The sequence below is a fragment of the Orcinus orca genome, chromosome 4 (assembly GCF_937001465.1).
Source record: "Orcinus orca chromosome 4, mOrcOrc1.1, whole genome shotgun sequence".
Taxonomy (NCBI): Eukaryota; Metazoa; Chordata; class Mammalia; order Artiodactyla; family Delphinidae; genus Orcinus; species Orcinus orca.
This window is the reverse complement of record NC_064562.1, coordinates 90,330,815-90,353,155: the sequence shown is the minus strand read 5'-3', so window position 1 is coordinate 90,353,155 and position 22,341 is coordinate 90,330,815. Positions and strand designations below refer to the sequence as shown.

General features: G+C 36.2%; 1 protein-coding gene and 1 long non-coding RNA gene across 11 annotated transcripts in view; one reads left to right on the top strand and one right to left on the bottom strand.

The window, feature by feature from the left end:
• Positions 1-11,572, top strand: part of N4BP2 (NEDD4 binding protein 2) — an 83,523-nt gene extending 71,951 nt beyond the window's left edge. For 9 of the 10 annotated variants that reach the window (XM_049708774.1, XM_033421684.2, XM_049708769.1 and 6 more), the window contains 2 exons: positions 6,223-6,346; positions 7,531-11,572. In XM_049708774.1, coding sequence (XP_049564731.1) covers positions 6,223-6,346; positions 7,531-7,576 — 170 coding nt within the window. In that variant the 3' untranslated portion in view covers positions 7,577-11,572. Of the gene's footprint in view, positions 1-710; positions 2,940-6,222; positions 6,347-7,530 lie in introns of those variants that run through there. The other variant, XM_033421687.2, reaches the window with a different exon arrangement.
• Positions 10,000-22,341, bottom strand: part of LOC125964174 (uncharacterized) — a 178,191-nt gene continuing 165,849 nt past the window's right edge. The window contains exon 2 of the long non-coding RNA XR_007476833.1: positions 10,000-10,153. This is a non-coding gene — a long non-coding RNA (uncharacterized LOC125964174). The remainder of the gene's footprint in view (positions 10,154-22,341) is intronic.

Sequence of the window (22,341 nt, the reverse complement as noted above, 5' to 3'; positions counted from 1 at the left end):
TATGAGTGTTTGCATTTTGGTAGTATGCCCTTCTCCCTTTCTGCTTGTATTTTGTCTTTGCAGGTCAGTAGGAGTGCTACTGCCTGCCTCTTACAATCAATATCATGTACTTTATATACGTTAAAGTATTTTGTTGGTTTATCATCTTGTTTCCTTTTCATCACCAGATGGTAGCACTTGGGAAAATTCAATCTGTTGTAGTACCCCAGACTCTAATACTAGGGAGTCATCTCCTCTTAGCACTACTAGGATATTTTTGAATTCTCAACTTGGCTTTCTCTTTGTCTTACATTTTATTGTGGAGACATGGAATCCATGCCTCAGTTATTACCCTGTGGTTCAGTAATACTGCTGTGTCATTGATAGCTGTATTGTTCTGGTTAATTAATTTGTATATATTTTAGAAAGTTTTATACTATATGTTATACAGGTTTATCAGTTCAGCACATATAGGTTTTACAATTCAGTTGTAATTAAATACTTGATTAAATATAATTGATATAAAAACTTTATCATGAAAACCACATTGAAAAAGTTGCGAGTAAAATAACGAACACCTGTGTACCCATGAATGTAAGTAACAAGTGATAACATTTTACTGTATGTGCTTCATATATATATTTTTTGTTGTTGTTGTTCCTCCCTTTGCATTATCCCCAATCCTTTTCTCTTTCTTCTCTCCCCTTCTGATGGAAATCAACATCCTTCAGTTTGGTCTGCATCATCCTGGACAGTTTTGAAAATACCTTTACTACGTGTATTATACATTCATCCATAATTGGTCTATAGTATCCTTTTTGTGAATTTTAAAAAATGAACATACATGGTGTCACACTATATCGTCAGCCAAGCCACTTATTTTATTTTTACCCAATACAGTTTTCAAGATCTACTCATCTCGACGGATTGAGTTTTTTTTAAATTATAACTGCTGTGTAGTATTGTGTGACCTTATCATAATGTATCCATCCCTCTATTGATGGACGTTTAATTAAAATGTTGCAGTGAGCTTTATTTTGCATATCAACATGTGTCCTCTTATCATTATCCTTTTTCCTAGCTTTTTATATTGAAAAATTAAAAACCTGCAGAGAAGTTGAAAGAATTGTACAATATACATATTGTACAAATTTTTTACAATATATGAATTGTACATATATCCTTTACCTAGATTGATCAGTCGTCAACATTTGGCCACATTTGTTTATATTATCTCTAGAATTTTTTTCTGCTGAACCATTTGATAATAAGTCTCATTAAACATTGTGGTGCTTTACTTTTGCATACCTCAGCGTGTTTATTTCTTGAGGACAAATTCATTCTCCTACATAATCACAATACATTATCACTTTTAAGACATTTAACATTGTTATAATGATGTTGTCTAATACACAGGCCATATTCAGATTTTTCCAGTTATATGGAAGTGTCCTATGTAGCTGTGCCATGTTCCACCCCCAATCCAGGATCTAGTCATGCATCATATGTTCCAGTTGATTGTCCCAAACCTGTAGCCTCCTATAATATAGAAGTGTTCCTCAGTCTGTTTTTTGTTTTCCATGTTATTGACACTTTTAAAGACTCCACGCCAGTTGTTTGGTAGATTGCCCTACAATTTTAATTTGTCTAATTGTTTCTTCATGATTAGATTCAGTTTAAAATTTTCTTGGTGGAAATACTGCATAGGAGATGTTAGGTCATCCTTGGGGAACTAATCAAGAGACATATATGGTCAGTTTGCCCCAGTATTGGTGGTGTTAAGTTTGATTTCTTAGCTTAATGTGGGACTCTATCATATCAGATTTCAATTTGTAAATGTACCTTTTCTTTCTTTGTAATCAATTAGTAAATTTTGGTGATTGATACTTTGTGGCTGTGTGAATAACTGTTCTCATTTTGCCTAATGATTTTAGCATCCACAGATGATCCTTGTCTGAATCAATTATTATATTGGTGGTTGCATAATGGTGTTTTAAAAAAATTTTATTTTTTAAAATTTATTTATTTTTGTCTGTGTTGGGTCTTTGTTGTTGCACGTGGGCTTTCTCTAGTTGCGGTGGCTTCTCTTGTTGCAGAGCACTGGCTGTAGGCATGCGGGCTTCAGTAGTTGTGGCTCACGGGCTCTAGAGCGCAGGCTCAGTGCTTGTGGCGCATGGGCTTTGTTGCTCCGCGGCATGTGGGATCTTCCAGGACCAGGGATCAAACCCACGTCCCCTGCATTGGCAGGAGGATTCTTAACCACTGCGCTACCAGGGAAGTTCTCATAATGGTGTTTTATAATTTTGTGTTCCTTCTCTGTTTATTAGCAGACATTCTTTGATAAAGTAGAAGATCCCCCTCCCCCAGTTTTTTAAATAGAATTTTGAAAATCTTGGAGAAAGAACTAGAAAACAACAACAATAAAGATTAGAAAAGAGAAAATTTAAGAGCGGTTTAAATACATTATTTAATCTGGAGAAAAGAAAAGTAGAAGTATTATATGGAAGTATTATAAGGGAATATTTTGTCTATAGAGGACGAGTAAATCATTTACTCAGTAAAATTTGATTATCTTCTATATTCTAGACATCAGGGATAAAGCAGTGAAAAAGACACACAATCCCTGTCTTTATGGAGTTTGCTGTCTAGTAGGATAGATGACAGTGAATAAATAGTTACATAAATGGTTAGCATTGTGATAAAAAGTACAGGTTGCTATGTTTCATTTAGCATAAATTCCCAGATCCCTACATAATTGTTCCTTGGCCTGTCTCTACATTCTCATCTTGTGTTTTGCTTCTTCTCCTTTTCTTTATGTTTATCTACATTATCATTTGTTAACCTCCAGATTAAGTTAGGCTCCCTATTAAAAGCCTCTCATAGTACTCCTCTGTATCACAGTACTTATAAAAAGCTTGTTGTATAATTGATTATTAAATGTCCATTTTTTTGGCCAAGAATTGAGTCAATGATGATTATTGAATCATTATTGTATATTGAGCCTTTCATTCACCACTTTAAAAAACTTTTGAATAAATGACTGAATAAAGGGTAGGTATTCCTCTCATTTTATAGTAAGGAAACTGATGATATAAACAGTTTAATAAAGTGGAAAATAATAAGTGTCAGTAAGGATATAGAGAATTGGAACCCTCATATATTGCTGGTGGGAATGTTATATGGTACAACCACTGTGGAAAAGGTTGACATTCCTTGAAAGGTTAAACACAGAGCTATCATATAACCCAGCAGTTCTGCTCCTAGGTTTGTACACAAGATAATTGAAAACACAATTCATCCATACAAAAGCTGGTACATGAATGTTCATAATAGCCAAAAGGTGGAAACAACGCAAATCTATCAACTGGTGAATGGAAAAAATGTGGTATATCCATACAATGGAATATAATTCAGCCATAAAAAGGAATGAAATGCTGATACGTGCTACAACATGGATGAACCTTGTAAACATTATGCAGTGTGAAAGAAGCCAGATACAAAGGGCCACATATTACACGATTTCCATTTATTGTACATGAAATGTCTAGAATGGGCAGATCCATAGAAACAGAAAGTACATTAATGTTTGCTGGGACTGGAAAGGGGGGATGGAGATTGACTGCTAACAGGAACAGAATTTCTTTTTGAGATGATGGAATGTTCTGGAATTAGATCGTGTTGATGGTTACACAACATTGTAATAATGTACTAAAAACTACTGAATTGTACATTTTAAAATCATGAATTTTATGTTAGGTGAATTTTATCTCAATAGAAAAAATTATGAGAATAAAAGTGTTAAATAATTTGTGTAAGGTGATACTGGATCAGACTCAAGATACAAGCCCTTTTTTGAAGCCAAAGCCCATCTTGTGCGTGCTACCTGTGGTAGCCTGTAGTTACTGACATCACCAGCAGATGGTAGTATTGTTGAATAGAAATGTGTCCAGGTGAAAAATCTGTGGCTCTGCCCCACATTGCTTTTAGTCATAAAAGATGATTGTCAAAATTGGGGATGAATTAAAAAACAAAAAAGATATCTGAACCTTTTGTGTCTTCTTATTGAAATATACACCACTACTACTCATGAAGCTTCTTTTGCCCCCAAATAACCAGAAGCAGGTAGAGCCTTTAGATCTGACTACTACTTTATACAGATTTATAGGGAACAGAGGAACATGTTAGATGGCACCATGGGGATACAGTCAGCAAAATCCAGACTGTAAATATCTAGGATAAATGATCTAATTTTTTCAACAAATTGTAAAAAAAAAAAAGATAAAAGAAAGCACGCACACACACACACACACACACACACACACACACACACACACGAAGGAGAACGTTTAGATTAAAAATTAAGAAATATATCAACCAAATACAATGTGTGGAGACTTGTTTCAACCCTGATTCAAACAAGTCACAGTAAAAACATTTTTTTGAGACTACTGGAGGACATTTTTAGCCATTTTTAGAAACATTAAGGAACTATTTTTTACTTTGTACCATATGATGGTGACATTGTGGTTATGTTTTTTTTAAAGGGTCCTTATCTTTTTGAATACATACTGAAATATTTACAGTTGAAATGATAAGAAATCTGAGATATGCTTAAAAATCAGTTAAAAAAGGTGGTAAGCAGGATTAACCTGAAATTTGGGAACCTAAGCATATTATATTAATTCATTCAATAAACATCCTCTGACACCCTACTTTGAGGCATGTGAGAACATTTTCAGAGCAGTAAGTAAACTATTGAAAGGTGAAATGCTGTAAATGACTGACTTAACTGATGAGAGGAGCGGTAGTGAAGGAGTGATGAGAGCTGAATTATGGTTAGTTGAGATTTTTTTTTTTAAGTAAGCATTTATTTGTAATATCACATACATAAAGAACAATGCACAAATAATTATTGTATAGCATAAAAACTTTTTACAAAGTGAATACCCATGTATAGCCATCACCCAGAGAGAGTTGAATTTTGAACAAAATGTTGCTTGAAGTTATGGAGGTGGATCTTAAGCAAAGAAGGAATTATAAATGCAGGACCAACATATCCACTAAAATTCTAGTCTAAATATTGCCCTGGAGATATGAGACTCGAAAAACAATCTGTTTGTGGATCTGATGGAGTCTTAGGGCAACTTACTGAGCAGAATATGGAATGTTTATGTGTATATGTATTTTATGCTAAAGGTTAAAACTTGTGCTTTTTTTTTTTTTTTTTTTTTTTTGCGGTACGCGGGCCTCTCACTGTTGTGGCCTCTCCCGTTGCGGAGCGCAGGCTCAGCGGCCATGGCTCACGGGCCCAGCCGCTCCACGGCATGTGGGATCTTCCCGGACCGGGGCACGAACCCGTGTCCCCTGCATCGGCAGGCGGACTCTCAACCACTGCGCCACTAGGGAAGCCCAAAACTTGTGCTATTTATAACTGAGGAACAAGTATCTATTGAATTATTAAATCAACTCCTATTATTAACAAGTTTTTTTTGTTATTTTATTGTAGCTGTTACTGACTTTCAGGATTTATATACTTGATTTTCACAAGGTCATTTCCAAAGCAGAAGCTGTGGTCTAAGAGTCTCAGGTTCATTCGATATTTTAAAATCATCTGTTTGGAAGAGTTTCTTAAGTTAATAATTGATTATCTTTAGCGGTAAGACTGCAGTCCATGCTATAATTAGTGGATTTGCTAATGGCTCTTCCTGAGGATGATATTCTATAAAGCAGTTGCCTTATACCCCATTTTATTGTTAAGGAAATAGGCACAGATAGGCTAAGTAATTGTCCATGGTCCTATCACACAGTCATTTAGTGGCAGAGCTGCTAATCAGACCAAAGCTGGGTGGCTTCAGAGTAATAGAGTTGTTGTAAAGATTCTTAGTTAATAAATATAAGTCACTTAAAGCAATGCCTGACTCCATGTGTGTAATAATTGTTAAGTATCATTAATATTATTGTTGTTATCATTATTTCAGAGAGAAATTCTGATAACACATGGAAATCTCTCTCCCCACAGGAGAAGTCCCACTTAAGTCTTTAGGTGGATGAGTTGCTAGGAAGCTTCCATACTTAAAGTGTAGGTGAAACAGTACATTTAAAAACATTAATTTGGGGATTTTTGAAGTGATAAATCTCTAAATCCTCATGAAAATTATTTCATACATGTTTGAGTAAAGGTTTGTTTTCTGTTGAGAATGTAAGATAGATCAATTTTAACGGTTCCAATTCCTGTTGTAACAGAATTTAAGCAGAATGGTGGTAAGCCCTATCTTTCTGTGATTACGGGGAGAGGAAACCACAGCCAGGGAGGAGTTGCTCGCATCAAACCAGCTGTCATTAAATACCTCACAAGCCATAGCTTCAGGTGAGTATAGATTTCTGTTATCGATAATGGCAGTTGCCCATATGCAGATGGTAAACACTAATAGTTTGCTCAGAACAATTTGTTAAAATAGTTAACTAAATTTAACCATCTGATTCTAGCCATAAATTCATGACTAGATTATGATATATAACATTCCTTTCTAGATTTATGATGTCCACTAAACCAGAAATGAAAGAAAAATGTTTGTTATTGAAGTAATCATTTGACAAAACTATTTCTATCATAAATTAAAAATCTAAAACTAAGTATATTTGTGTTTTTTTGATAATGTATCATTCAAGGTAGTTAGATTATACATATCATAGTTTAAGGTTGCTGTTTAATTAATTCCTTTGAAAAGAAATAACATGTCTGTGGATTTTGGAAGGAGTTGGAGCTTCTGCTAAAATGTGGTTATAATTTGGATGTATTTAAACATTAGTGGAAATCTCCAGTCAGTTACGAATTTACACATCTTCATAAATTAAGTGCCATTATTGATCTTAGCTGACAAACATGAAATGTCCTTTTTCATTAAGTGGTTATGAAGAATCTAAGTACCCTCCTTCCCTTACTTCCAGTTTTAATGAATGTAGCATATTTTGTTTATGTCATGTGATAAAATGTTGGCTATATTATAGAAAATGGTAGTGTTAATTCTGAGCATGAAAATAGATGACATTTTAGAGTTACTTTTACAAAAGGAGTAGTTAGACCACAACATTATCATGTTGGGATTGATGATCTGTTTTAGAGACTTGTGTTTCTTTAAATTTCACAGTGAGGGAGTTGAAAGCATTTCATGGCCTGATGAATCAGACTTACCTATTAGAGATTTCTTGGTACTGTTACAATGCATAGAAATAATGTAATGCAGACATCGCCTTCTCCTTCATGCAGCGTGCTGTTGTTCATGAGGGTCAAATTCAGGCTTGAGAATTTTAAAAAATCTTAAATTGTAATACTTAATTAGGAATAACCCCCAGCCTTAGTCATGTATTTATTTTGACAATAGATTAAAAGGAACATAAGCATAGATATTAGTGCTGGATTTAACTTAAAGGAGAGTGTTTTGATAGTTAATATTATGTTTACCATAGGCACTTGAATTGATTACAAGATTATGTTTCTTAATCAGTTTGAAATTCTTATCTTTAAAATAACTCTTTTTTTCATTTCTGCAGGTTCTCTGAAATTAAACCAGGGTGCTTGAAAGTCATGCTAAAGTAAAATAAATGTCCTTGACTTAAAAGTGTGAAGGTTTGTAGGTTAAAATTAGTTTTATTTGCAGTAATTTAGTCAACTGTACTGTAAATGTGTGTTTTATTAGAAGTAATGTCCAGTTATAAAACAGAAAAACACTATGTTTTTCAAAATTCAAGAGAAGTTTAATTTTTTACTGAATCACATGCCAAATATGTAGTCTATTAAAAGTATTAAAGAGAATTTTTACTGATTACAAAATATCTAAGAAAATTATCAGCTGCAGTTTTAAAGATTGAAATGCTCTGATTCTTTCTCAGACAGAAAATGTAACCTTTATATTAATTGTTGTTTGACGTTTAGTAAAGTCTTAAAGGTTTCTATGAGAAGTATTTAAAGTGCTTTGAGACCTGGTTCATAATACAAGCCCTTCAAAAGCTTGTATTTAAAAAAGAAGTACTGGGCTTCCCTGGTGGCGCAGTGGTTGAGAATCTGCCTGCCAGTGTGGGGGACACAGGTTTGAGCCCTGGTCTGGGAGGGTCCCACATGCCGCGGAGCGTCCGGGCCCGTGGGCCACAACTACTGAGCCTGCGTGTCTGGAGCCTGTGCTCCACAACAGGAGAGACCGCGATGGTGAGAGGCCCGCGCACCACGATGAAGAGTGGCCCCCGCTTGCCGCAATTGGAGGAAGCCCTCGCACAGAAACGAAGACCCAATGCAGCCAAAGGTAAATAAATAAATTAAAAAAAAAAAAAAAAGTACTAGTACCAGTAGTAATGAAAGAAAGGAGATCTAACAAAAACACTTGAGTGCTTTTTGATTTCAAAACAATACAAAAAAACATTTTGGTGTATCCTACAGGAAGGAAGACATGCTGTTGCACTTTCTTCTGCTTTGTATATGATCGTGATCTCTTACCTTTTGTTCCTTTGTTCTGTGTGTGTACATTTTCTAGGAGTAAAGTTGGAGTCTGAGATTATATTGCAATTTTATACCTTCCATAGGCAGGCAAGTTTTCAGAGAAGGAAAAATGGTTAGGTATCTACCAAGTGCTGCTGTCTTATAAAACTGCTTCTAGTCTTACAGAACTGTCTGTGTAAGTGGTATTGAAGACAGTACTAAAGAGCTATATTTTATATTTGAGGCATGTAATTTCTAAACTACAGTAGGTCAAAATCCTATTAACTTAAATAGATATAGAAAACTTTTTTGATATAATCATAAAAGAAATTTTTACAATTTAAAAGTTTTTTACCTTTATTTTTAAAAAGAACCAACTTTCTGAAAGGAAACTTTCATTGACTTCTGTTTTTTGGTGAGCTAAAAAGTCCTGTTAGTATGTCAGTTATAATTTCCTTTACACACAAGTTTAGTGTGGCGAAGTATAATTTTCCAATGTGAGACACTGGCTTAAATAAATTTGACTTTGGATATGAAGGATATTTTCAACATACGTAATTTTAGCAAACAATTGTATTGTTTTTTGATAAGCTTAAAAAATTAATTGGATCAGGAATGATACGATTGAGCTATTACTGAAAGAATCCTGAATTTCGGAATGGTTTCCCAAAAGAACAGACATTTTAATGAAAATAAAATTCAAAAAATGTTTTTATATATCATGAAAGCATGCTTGTAAAAGAAGAGCCATATCATTGAATTTATTTCCACAAAAATAAAAATATATGTTTATTACTTAGAAATAGTGACTGGTATTGAAGTATTATTCACATTTGTTATGTTTGTGGTAATTTGTTAAAAAAAAGAAAAGAATGCCAACAGTTTGGCATTATGTTTTTTGTGATGTCTAGAAGAATTGTGTACATTAAAAATAAAGCAATTCCTTTCAGCAACTTATTATAAAACTACAACTGTTAATGAAATAAAATCTTTCTATATATAAATTGATATGATTTAAGAAATGTGAATAACAATACTAAAACCTAGAATTATTCTAGTGTGTGCAGCTGCATACTCATTTTCTGTGTTTTTATATTTCCTTACCCAGTTTTAAAAAAACATCACTTTTGAGCACTTCAGCTAGACTTATTTCAGTATTATTTATTATAATTATGATTGATGTGGGAGCAGTCAAAAAGAACAAGAGGTGGGGTATTTTGTGGGCAGAAACCAAATGAAAGAACCTATGTTTTGTACTGTATCAACTCTAATTTTATGCTTTATTTGGTAAATCTAGGGTATTTCTTCTTAATCATCCATAAATATATAGGCAAATTTTGAGCATCATAAATGTTTTTATGAAGTTGTTTAGTACCAAACTGCCTCCTACCCCACTATGTAGCATAGTTTAAGCAACACATAATTATGAAAGAAAATTTTATAATTGCCCCTTTCTTGTTTTGCCTATTTCTAAATCCTGTATGCCAAAGGTAAACAGAGTTTGAGGATTATCAAATTTTTCTCTTTTACCCATTTCTAAATCCTGTGTGTCAAAACTAATGATAATGTGGGGATTATCAAAGTTTTGATGTATGTATTGGTATATTTGTGCTAATATATGACTTACTAGAATGGCTCTTTGCAAAGTTATTAGTATTTTAAAAGTATAGGGCTTCCCTGGTGGCGCAGTGGTTGAGCGTTCGCCTGCCGATTCAGGGGACACGGGTTCGTGCCCCGGTCCGGGAAGATCCCACATGCCGTGGAGCGGCTGGGCCCGTGAGCCATGGCCGCTGAGCCTGCACGTCCGGACCTGTGCTCCGCAACAGGAGAGGCCACAACAGTGAGAGGCCCGCGTACCGCAAAAAAAAAAAAAAAAAAAATTATAACACTTCTATAATTTGCAAGAGTTTAGTAGCAGTTATATTCTTTCAATAGTCTCTTACCAGTATCTACCAGGGGAAAAAGAGAACTAATGTGGAAACCACAGGGAAAGTGGGGTTGGAATGAGGGGACTCTTAACAGTATTTCCAACTATTCATTTCCTTCCTTCAACAGGAGAAATGGAAGCATGTTGTCTTACATTTATTGGCTGTTCATATATCTCTATATTGTTTTCAAGTTGAGGTTTCTTCAATTTATTAGTGTTTCAATACTACTTGCAATTCTAAGGCCTTTAAATATAGGACATATTGTATAGTAGAAATCCTGACTTTAAAGTGTCTTGTGTATTATAACACATTTTGAAAAGAAAAGCTAAATAATTCTGTTGGATTGTTTCCAATCCTTTATTTTGGTCTTTTTCTTTTTAAATTCAAGTGTTTTGTATGCTTAGAAAAAGGACATGTATAAAAGTAAGATTGGTTTTTTCTGAGCTGGAAATTGGAAACTTTGAAACTCAGGAAATTGCTCTGACAATGTTTTAACTGCTCTCAATTTAAGAAAATGACAAAATGTATAAAAAAGACAGAAATAATGTGTGCTGTTTTTTTCCAAGTGCTTTTTCTGAGTGCTTTTCCATTGTGCAATTGAGGTGAAGTTTGATAATTTTTCTGTGTAGTGGTTAAATATTGCTTATTTTTATTTACATGGTAAAGAAAACAGATTTAAATGTTTGCGTGGCCAAAAAAAATTGTCATTTAAAAGGTGAAGTAAGTTTGTGTAGAATGTATGTTAATGGTGCTTATTTTTAAATTGTAATTCAAGTTTACAGTGTTACTTAATGTCTCTTTGCAGAGTTTATTAGAGAAATAAGGCTAGAATACATCTACATCCCGAAGAGCTTTTTATAACTCCACATTACATGATGATGAATTTTATTATTTTCCTTAAAGTTGAGCAATTGAATTTTATGGTCCAAATGATGAACCCTGATTAACAAATGATTGAATTAACCATGAGACTTCTCATTAAAATATATTGCAGCTGTCAGTTGGAGAATATATTATAAAATTTTCAGATAGTATATAAGAAACAAAATACTTTTATTTGTACTATAAAGAAAATGTAATTTTGCTGTTAACGCTGTACTTTTTTATCGAAAATGTTTATAACTTTGCTTTTAAAATTTCTTATGAAACAATTTGCAAATTATGTACTTAATTTAATAAAATACTTTGACCACTGTCTAGTGTGAGGATATCCTTCATTTGATGTGGTAGGGTTAGTGGTTTAAATATTAAAATATATGTGTATGTGTAACTTTGTAATTTCAAGGGAAAAGGGTCAAAAAATTTTCATTTTCGTACCACACCTTTTATTCTAGTTTAAATTATCTTGCTTTAGCAAATAGGGGTCTACTTTTGAACCAGGTAAATGCATTAGCTAGGTTTATCTTTTCATAACCTTATATCTTTTGACTGATGTCAAAATTAAGAATTGCATCTCTAAAGGATTCAAGTAATACTTTAATTAATATTAAAGACCTTTGAACTTTATTCACCTCCAAAGCAGAATAATTTACTCATTTAGCAAGGACTTAAAAATATTTATTCAACAAATATTTATTGAGCATTTGTTACTAGGGATACAAAGTGAGACAGACAGAGCTTCTGTCCACAGGTATCTTACAGTCTCATCAACTATTTTGTGTATAGTGATTTATATGGTGGAACACTTTTCATATACATTATATTTTAAGACTCAAGAGAATTTTATTACCTAGGTGTGTTACAAAAGCTTAGACTGATTTGCCTAGTTAGTGATGGAGGTAAGACTTCAACTTAGATTCTCTGACTCCTAGTATAGAGCAACAGCATTTGTCATAACAGTAAAAATAATTACTGAAAAAGAGATAATATCCTATTATCCCCAACTGAGAGAGATGTGGCTCCACAGTATATGTCTATGAAAGCCTGTCGTTTATAAATCTGCCTTACTCCTTTATCCAGGGGAAGCTGGTATTACGGATTTTCCCAATGGCAAAGATAAAAGTTCATTTTTCTCTTAATTGAAAATTCAGAGATATAGAGAGTCCAGGACTGATGGGCATGCTCTTTTCCACAGTTTTTGGGGATCTAGGATCCTTTTAGCTCACCACTCTACCATATCCAAGGTGCGGCTCTCATTTTCCTAAAGCAGTGTGGGTGGCTACAGCTCTGATCATCACATCTACATTCTGTTGGAGGGAAGACAAAGAAGGGAGCAACAGGCAAGTGCCATGATCTTTTATAGAAGAATTACGGAAGCTGCCACAGGACACTTCCACTTACATCTCATTGGTCAGAACTCAGTCATGTGGTCACATCTAGCTGCAAGAGAGGCTGGGAAATTGCCTTTATTTCAGACTGCCAAATATTCAGCTAAAATTTGGACATTCTCTTGGAGGAAAGAGAATGTATATTAGGGGAATGAAGAGCAGTCTCTGCCACATCATTTTTGATTACTGAATGCAAGTAATGTGAAAATTAGTTCTTATATGTTTATTCAACAGATCTTTGTTGATGACTACTATGTGCTAGGAATAATAAAAAAGATATCATAGTTGTATGTATTTAAACTTAAATATTCAAATAGTAACCAACATGGCTGATGGAATGGGTTTTCAGTTGACAATTTAACTGCTAGTGGGATCACTTTTAATTTAATAACTCAGTTGTGGCAACTAGATTAAGTACATAAGTTATTTCTAGTGATACTGCAAAATATATTTGCTTAGTGACTTCTGTGTTTTCTTAAACATTCATTAATCACATCCATGTGTACAAGCAGTACTTGGTACAAGTGATGTAAAGCTAAATAAACTGGGGTAGGGAGATGTAAACATGTAAATGTCCTAAGAACTAGAAGCTATGTATAAAGAATTGTGGAAGCACTGTGGGGAATAAGTAATTCTTTTTGGAGGTGGTAAACTTGAACTTTGCTCTCTTGATTGAATTTTTAAGTGACTTTTTGTAGGGAAAAGATTAAACACTGCAAATTTATGGCTTTTGTACATGTATAACCATACAATTGTACCTTTCTGGGTAATCTCTGGGTAATCTCAATTTAAATTTAATTTTGTGACTGGTGTAAGACAGTGGTCCAATTTCATTCTTTTGCATGTGACTATCCAGGTTTCCTAACACCATTTATTGAAGAGAGTATCTGTTTCCCCTTGAGTATTCTTGGCTCCCTTGTCAGATGTTAGTGGGTTTATTTCTGGGCTCTCTGTTGTGTTCCATTGGTCTGTGTCTGTTTTGATGATTGCTATAGCTTTGTACTGTAGTTTTAAATCAGGAAGTGTGATGCCTCCAGTTTTGTTCTTTCTCAAGATTGCTTTGGCTATTCAGGATCTTTTGTGGTTCCATACAAATTTTAGGATTGTTCTGTTTCTGTGAAAAATGCCACTGGAATTTTGATAGGGATTGCAATGAATCTATAGATGGTTTTGGGTAGTATGGACATTTTAATGTTAACTCTTCTGATCAATGAGCATGAGATAATTTTTCCACTTATTTGTGTCTTGTTTTCTGTCATCAACCTCTTATAGTTTTCAGTGTACATATCTTTCACTTCCTTGGTTACATTTATTCCTAAGTATTTTATCGTTTTTGATACTATTGTAAATGGGGTTGTTTTCTTTATTTCTTTATCAGATAGTTCACTGTTAGTGTATAGAAACACAGCTGCTTTTTGTATGTTGATTTTGTATCTTGCAGCTTTACTGAATTCGTTTATTAGTTCTAACAGTTTTTGTTGGCGTGTTTAGGCTTTTCTATATTAAGATTATATCATCTGCAAACAGACAGTTTAACTTCTTCCCTTCAGACTTGGTTGCCTTTTATTTCTTTTTCTTGAATAATTGCTCTAGCTAAGATTTCAGTACCGTGTTGAGTAGGAGTGGTAAGGGCAGGCAACGTTGTCTTGTTCTTGATTGTAGAGGGAAGGCTTTCAGCCTTTCACCATTGAGCATGACGAGTCACCTTGGCTTCAGTTTTCAAAGTCTCACTGGGGAGCAGTGAGAAAAGACAATGGCCAGCAAACCTGGAGGCTAAGAGACACCCCATAAATATAGCACCTGAAGGGGCTTCACCCTTAGTGGGGATGAATCAGAAGTAATTTTTCCCTTCTCCTCCTTCCCACTGCCAAAAGACTGCAAGGACTCAGTCTTTTGGACTGCAAAAGACTCAGTTGCCTTGGCACTGAGCAGAACAAGAGACCAAAAAAAAAAAAAAAAAAATCATAAATACTTAAAACCACTACTGGCCCTCACAGATTAGCAGCCCAAAGTCGCATGATGTAGGTAGTCCAAAAAACTTCAATGAAGTGAGTTTGAAGAGGTTCCAGCCCGATAATGCCACCATTAGCTGCCTGGCAGAGGCAAATGCACGTCTTGTCAGGGAGAGTACACCGTCATCTTGGTGGATTAAAAAAAAAAAATCCCACAAACTATTTCCAAAGAAAACAAGCAGTTTATAATAAAATAACCAAGCATACAAGGAACTAATTCACCAAGAGTGCCAACTAGTAGAAATAAGAGAGCAGAAACAGACATGTAAAAACTGTCTTCATTGGTAACAATAGATTAAAACATAATAAAAGATATATCCTATGTTCTTTTTTTTTTTTTTTTTTGCGGTACGCGGGCCTCTAACTGTTGTGGCCTCTCCTATTGCGGAGCACAGGCTCCGGACGCGCAGGCTCAGCGGCCACGGCTCACGGGCCCAGCCCCTCCACGGCATGTGGGATCTTCCCAGACCGGGGCACGAACCTGTGTCCCCTGCATCGGCAGGCGGACTCTCAATCACTGCGCCACCAGGGAAGCCCTATCCTATGTTCTTAATGACCATATATGCAGAAATCCTAACAAAATACTACAAAAACAAATCCAGTGATGTATAAAAAGGATAATATATCGCAACTAAGTGGGTTTTACAAGGATATAATTTACTACAGTAACAGAAGGGGAGAAAAAAGGAAAAAAATCATATGGTTAACTTGCTAGATATGGAAAACGTATTTGATAAAATTCAACACCTATCATGGTAAAATACTTCAGATACTTAAGAATAGAATGGAATTACTTTAGTCTGATAAAGAGTATTTAAAAATCACAAATATATTTAAAGGTAAAATATGGAAATCTTGCCTCCTGAGATCAGGAAGCTAGATCTATATGAATTAAAATCAAAATGGATTCCTACCTAAACATATACATAGGTGGGCTCCAGAAGGATTAATGATTCAGTTGTGACCCGTGAAGCTATAAAATTGTGTCATCAATTTTAAGAATCACGATTTATCATTTCTGAAAATGGGATGAGCCTTACCATAGATTTTTTACAAATTGCCATTGGCCATTTTTTCCCACAATTAAACATCTCTGATATCAGTATGCGTCTTCATATACTGCATCTGAGATTTCATTAAATATGAAAAATAGTTTTGGAAAACATCTTTGTCAGGTAGGGACGGGGAGGAATTTAAAACATCCAGAAACAAAAGCCATAAGGCAAAACTGTGATGCATTTGATAACAAAATTAAGGTTTTCTGCCCAATGAAGAACATGAGTGACAATAGAAAATATTTGCAATGTCTGAGGGACAAGGAACTAGTTTCTAAATATAGAGGAACTCTGGTAAAAATAAATCTAACAGGAAAATAGTCAAAGAATATGGTAAGGCCGTTTACAGAAGGAGAGACTAAAAGCCAGCAAGCCAATAAACAGATGCTCAAGTTTATTCCTAATAGGAGAAATACAATTAAAATAAAAATGAGGTATTCTCTCACACTTATTAGTCTGGCAAAATGGGAACCTGGACAATGCTACCTGTTACTCTCATGCACTACTGGTGAGAGACCTGGAGAGCATTCTGGTAGTGCTTAGTTGAGTTAAAATGTTTATATATCCTATGGCACAGCAGTTGTACTGCTGGGGGGTGTATCCCTAAGGAATTTCTACAGAAGTTCACAAGGACGCAGGAAATTGGAGGTAATTTAGGTCTTCATTACTGGGAGAATGTGAAGGTGGTGGATAATACACTATTGAGTACTGTGAAGGAGTTAGAATGGGCAATGATGTACACACAGCAATGTGGATAAATCTTAAAAACAGTGCTATGTGGGAAGAAAAGATATATAGCACAATACTATTTATGTAAATTAAAAATACACACACAAAAACAATGCATGTTTTACAACAGATAACAATGATACACATGCAAATACAAAGTTTGCCTGGGGGTGAGGAAAGGATATGGAAATGAGGAAGGCAGCAAAAAAGGAATAAATCAATAAAATGTAGGGGCCTTACACAGAACAAAGGTGATAGTTGCCCTGAACTAGGGAGAATGACTAACTCAACCCTCTGCTATGAAATCCACTAAATAACTTGGTGGGCCGGGTGTTGGGGGGAGGCCAAAGTCTGCTTGTTTCTAGAAACTGATGCTTAGACATGCTTTAGTTTGGTTTGGGTCATCTTTGCCCAACTTCTGTTAATGCTAAAACTGCATGGTAGAGCCAATGGTTACAGTAACTGAGATCTTTTTCTGAAAAAATACCTGGAATTGTTCTTGTTCTGTTAACTGAACCCTGACTAATAACACAGTGAGGTTGCTAAAATTGCTTAGCCAGGTTAGTAAAATGAAGTAAAGAAGAGGTTATCCAGGATCTTAAGCTATTTAAATCTTATTGGAAACGGCAAGCTTCCCAGAAACAATGTAGACAGTAAATAGTGTATCTCTTGGGAGACCTGTGCTTGGCTGTAGCAGTCAGAAATGAAAACAGATTTTTTTGGTAGTTAGACACATGTTGTAATTTTGAGCAAACAGTTCCAGAAGCCATTATCCAAATGCCCTTTGGGAGGTTTCCCACTATCAGCTTTATATAAGCTAAAATCAACAGTCTAGGAAGCTGACTTACAGTTTATCAAGAGAAAAGGAAGGCACATTTTACCTGGGCTGTCATAACAAGCTAATGAATTGTCTTCTCTTTAGGTGGATCTTGGTAATACTACCTCTTTGGAGTACAGTGAATTAAAAGATCAATTGGATAATACTGTTAGGAAAGATTTCCTGCCTTTAATGGGTCAGGTTGTTTATCCCCATTAACTGTATAGTTGTGGTCCCATCTGATTGAATGCAGAATATTATGTTTTTGTTTTGGGTTTTTTTTGTCGCTTCTACTATCCCAGAAAGGTATGAACCAGTTTCTCAAAAATCAGTGGAAATCACCTTATATTGTCAAAAACAAAACCAAATTCAACTTAAATCTGACCAAGCCTATAGATCCAACACGCAATTTATAGGAATTACAGAAGACAGAGGAATATGTTAACACTGTGGGATGCAATCATCAAAAATACAGACTGTGGGAAACTCTAACAACACAGTTTCTTCAAAAATTACATAGAGAAGAAAAAAAAAACACAAAGGGAAAGGGAACCTATAAACAGATTTAAGAGGCATATTAGCCATTGCAATTTGTAGTCCTTATTTGGGTGCTGGTTCAGAAAAAAAAACGATGAAAATTTTTATGACAATAACAAGACAATTGGCAATGTGAAGATTGATTGGTTACTTAATTATATTAAAGAACTTTTTTGTCTTCTTTTAGGGATGATGATACTGTGGTTGCATTAGGAAAACCCAGTCGTGCTTCCTGTGTGTTTCTTTTCTGTGTGTCTCCTTTACTATTCACACAGAACACTTCACTTCTGGTCACCAAGTGTGTAGTTTTCGCCCACACCAAGCAATTGTCTGTGACACCAGTGGGTGTTCTACAATTCAACTCAATTTGACACTATCTACCCAGAGATAGCATCAGATTCCACAGGTTAAGGGCTCCGTCTCACAAGACTTACCCGCCCCCCCCTCCACTTCAGATGACAATCACAAGTAGTAGGTCCCCAGGTTACCCACAACTTTTTTTTTAAAATAAATTTATTTATTTATTTATATTTGGCTGTGTTGGGTCCTCGTTGCTGTGTGTGGGCTTTCTCTAGTTGCGGCAAGCGGGGGCTACTCTTTGTTGCAGTACACAGGCTTCTCATTGCGGTGGCTTCTCTTGTTGCAGAGCACGGGCTCTAGGTGCGTGGGCTCAGTAGTTGTGGCTCGTGGGCTCTAGAGCGCAGGCTCAGTAGTTGTGGTGCACGGACTTAGCTGCTCCGTGGCATGTGGGATCTTCTCAGACCAGGACTCAAACCCGTGTCCCCTGCATTGGCAGGTGGATTCTTAACCAGTGTGCCACCAGGGAAGCCCCTACACGCACTTCTGTCTGACCTGGCTACATATTGGAGATTCTCATGACCCTCTCCTCAATTTCAATTAATTTGCTGGAGTGGCTCACTGAACTCAGTGGCTCACTGAAACACTTCCTTATGTTTACTAGGTTATTAAAGAACATGATAAAGGATACAGATGAACAACCATATGAAGAAATACATAGGGCAAGGTCTGGGAGGGTCCTGAGCTCAGGAACTTCTGTCCCTGTGGAGTTGGGGTGTATCACCCTTCTGGTGTGGAGGTGTTCACCCACCTGGAAGCTCTCTGAGCCCCATTGTATTGGGGTTTTATGGAGGCTTCCTCACATGGGCATGATGAATTTTTTTATTTTTATCTTTATTTTTGGCTGTGTTGGGCCTTCATTGCCGCACACGGGCTTTCTCTGGTTGCAGCGAGCGGGGTCTACTTTGTTGCGGTGCGCAGGCTTCTCACTCGGTGGCTTCTCTTGTTGCGGAGCACAGGCTCTAGGTGCATGGGCTTCAGTAGTTGCAGCATGCGGGCTCAGTAGTTGTGGCATACGGCTCTAGAGCAGCCTTAGAGTGTGCAGGCTTCAGTAGTTGCAGCACACAGGCTCAGTGGTTGTGGCACATGAGCTCTAGAGCACAGGCTCAGTAGTTGTGGCACACGGGCTCAGTTCCTTTGTGGCATGTGGGATCTTTCCAGACCAGGGATCGAACCCATGTCCCCTGCATTGGCAGGCAGATTCCCAGCTACTGCGCCACCAGGGAAGTCCCTGGGCATGATAAATTTAAAACTCTGTTTCCATCCCCTCTCTCCTCTCTGGAGGATAAGGGATGGGACCGAAAATTCCAAGCTTCTAATCATGACTTGGTCTTTCTGAGGACCAGCCCCCATCCAGGAGGCCACCCAGAGTCACCTCAGTAGAATAAAAGATTCTCCTAGTGCTCTTATCACTTAGGAATTTATAGAGGTTTTAGGAGCCCTGTGTCAGGGACAGGGTCAAAGACAAATATTAGAATAAGAGATGCCCCTTATGTTCTTATCACTTAGGAAATTACAAGGGTTTCAAGAGCTCTGTGCCAGGAACCAGGGGCAAAGACCAATATATATTTTCTAATCTCACTATTTTTTTAAAGAGTCTTTGCTTTTTGAAAAAATGATACATATTTACATAAAATGATAATGATGTCTGGGATTTTCTTGAAAATAAGATGAATTGGGTGGGGGTACTTATGAAATAAGATTGGCCTAAGTTGGTAAATGTTCACGCTGGGGATTCATTATTGTATAATGCCTATTTTTGAAAGTATTTAAAACTCTATAATAAAAAATATATTTTAAAAAGTTGGTAGAAGAGCTGAAAAAGTGGATTCTAGACTTGGCTATGCAAATGACTTCCAGAATACAGCAGAATTAACCTGCCATAGTAGCTGCCACCTCTGTCATTATTAAAAGATGGGCAATCAGGAGGCCACTACGACTTACTCTCAACATACCCAGAGCTTGTGACTAGACACTAGAAAAATATTGCCAAAAACCCTGGCATCTCCATAACCTGACTTTTTAGCAGAATGAGCAATAGCAGTAGATAGATGGCCTCCAACTTATTTCCGCCTCCCAAATCTCATAAGAGTATATCTAACTGGTGGAAATTATTTTATACCCAGATTTTTACCTGCAAGAGGAGTCTAGGAAATGTAGTTTTAAACTTTCCAGCCTCTACAATACAAAAAGTCTCATTAGAAGGAAGTGGAGCTGGAGGATGAATTATCAAATGTCCATATTTACAACACTTATGGTACTTGTCAAATCAGCCACTAGAAATAAACTAGGTTGATGAATTTATCACAAAAGCCTTGCATGTCAACTAAGGTATGTAGAGGTATGCCAGGGGTTACCACAAGCCCAGGGTAAACTTAGCATATCTTTCAGAAGCATTAATTTTATTCAATGGCAAATAATGCACATTATTATTTAATGTACCTTATTTGTATATTAAAACAAAAATGGATAAATTGTGGAGAAGAATGGAAAACTGCCTTAATTTTTAAAATACAACAGTAGGGTTCAGACGCAAGAGGGAGGAGATATGGGGATATATGTATATGTATAGCTGATTCACTTTGTTATAAAGCAGAAACTAACACACCACTGTAGAGCAATTATACTCCAATAAAGATGCTAAAAAAAAAAAAAGTAGGGTTCAAAGAGATTAATCTTTAGGCTATTTACCTGGACTCTCCCCAGAGTAGTCTCTCAAACTTTAGCATACACAATAATCATCCACAAAATGCTCAGTTAAAATACAGATTTTTGCATTCCTTCAGATTTCCTGAAACAATTTCAGGAGGTTGGGCTCTGAATTTTAAATAAATACCCCAGATGATTCTAATGCAGGTGGGCCACACCTTAAGAAATGCTACCCTAATATGATAGGCCCCCATGAACACTTTATCCTTTCCTTACTCAAGGTAGTGTTTCTTGGCTTCTACCCCAATCCTGGTTTGCAGGTTCTCAACCATAATTAACTCTGCAATGGGACACAGAAAGAAATATGTACTCTTTTAACTTTACATGCAGTAACTTATTTAATTCTCATAACAATCTTTGTTGAAGAACAAAGAGGTTAAGTGACTTGAAGTTTACACAGACAAGAGGTGATGGGACCAAGGTTCAAACTAAGGCAGTCAGGTTCCAAAACCTGTGCATTTAACTATGATGTCTGTTACCTCCAAGCAATGGTCTAAGAAGCTCAGACTTCAAATTTATCGAGGAGAAAACCAAGATACATTTTACTTGCACTGTCATAGTGAGCTAATGAACCTCCCTGCCCTCCCTGGCAGTCTCCTCAGAGCCCACCAGGCTTCACTAACAGTCTCGTCAAGGCCCTTTAAGTTTTCACTGATTTTCTCCTCAAGGTTCTTCCAGCTTCTTCCAAATGCCAAATTCCAAAGCTACTCTCACATTTTAGGTTTTTGTTAGAGCAGAACCCCCTTTTGGTACCAAAATCTCCATTAGTTATCTATTGCTGTCTAAGAAATTATTCCAAGACTTAGTGGCTTAAAACAACAATAAACATTTATTATCCTTAGAGTTTCCCAGGATTCTGGGAGTGGTCTACCTGGGGAATTCTAAGTTGGAGTCTTTCAGGAGGTTGTAGCCAACATGTCTATTGGGGTATCAGTCATTTGAAGGCTTGACTGGGGCTTGGAAATCCACTTCCAAGGTGGTGGCTCATTCATATGTATTGTAAGTTGGTGCTGGTTGTTGGTGAGAATCCCCAATTTCTCCCTATGCGAGCTTCTCCACAGGCTGCTTGAGTGTCCTTCGAACATGGCAGCTCTCCCCAGAGTGAGCAATCCATGTGAGCAAAACAGAAGCTGCAATATCTTTTATGACCTAGTATTGGAAGTCTCACACCATTATTTTTTTCTTTTCCATTATGGTTTATTACAGGATATTGAATATATTTCCCTGTGCTATACAATAGGACCTTGTTTTTTATCCATTCTATATATAATAGTTTGCATCTGCTTGTCCCAAAATCCGAATCCAACCCTCCCCCAGCCCCCCTTGGCAACCACAGGTCTGATCTCTATGTCTGTGAGTTTCACACCATTATTTTTGCCAAATTCTAGTTGTTAGAAACAAGTCACTAAGAACAGTCTACATTCATAGGTAGGGGAATAAGCTCTACTTTTTGAAGGAAAGAATGTCAAAGAATTGGTGGA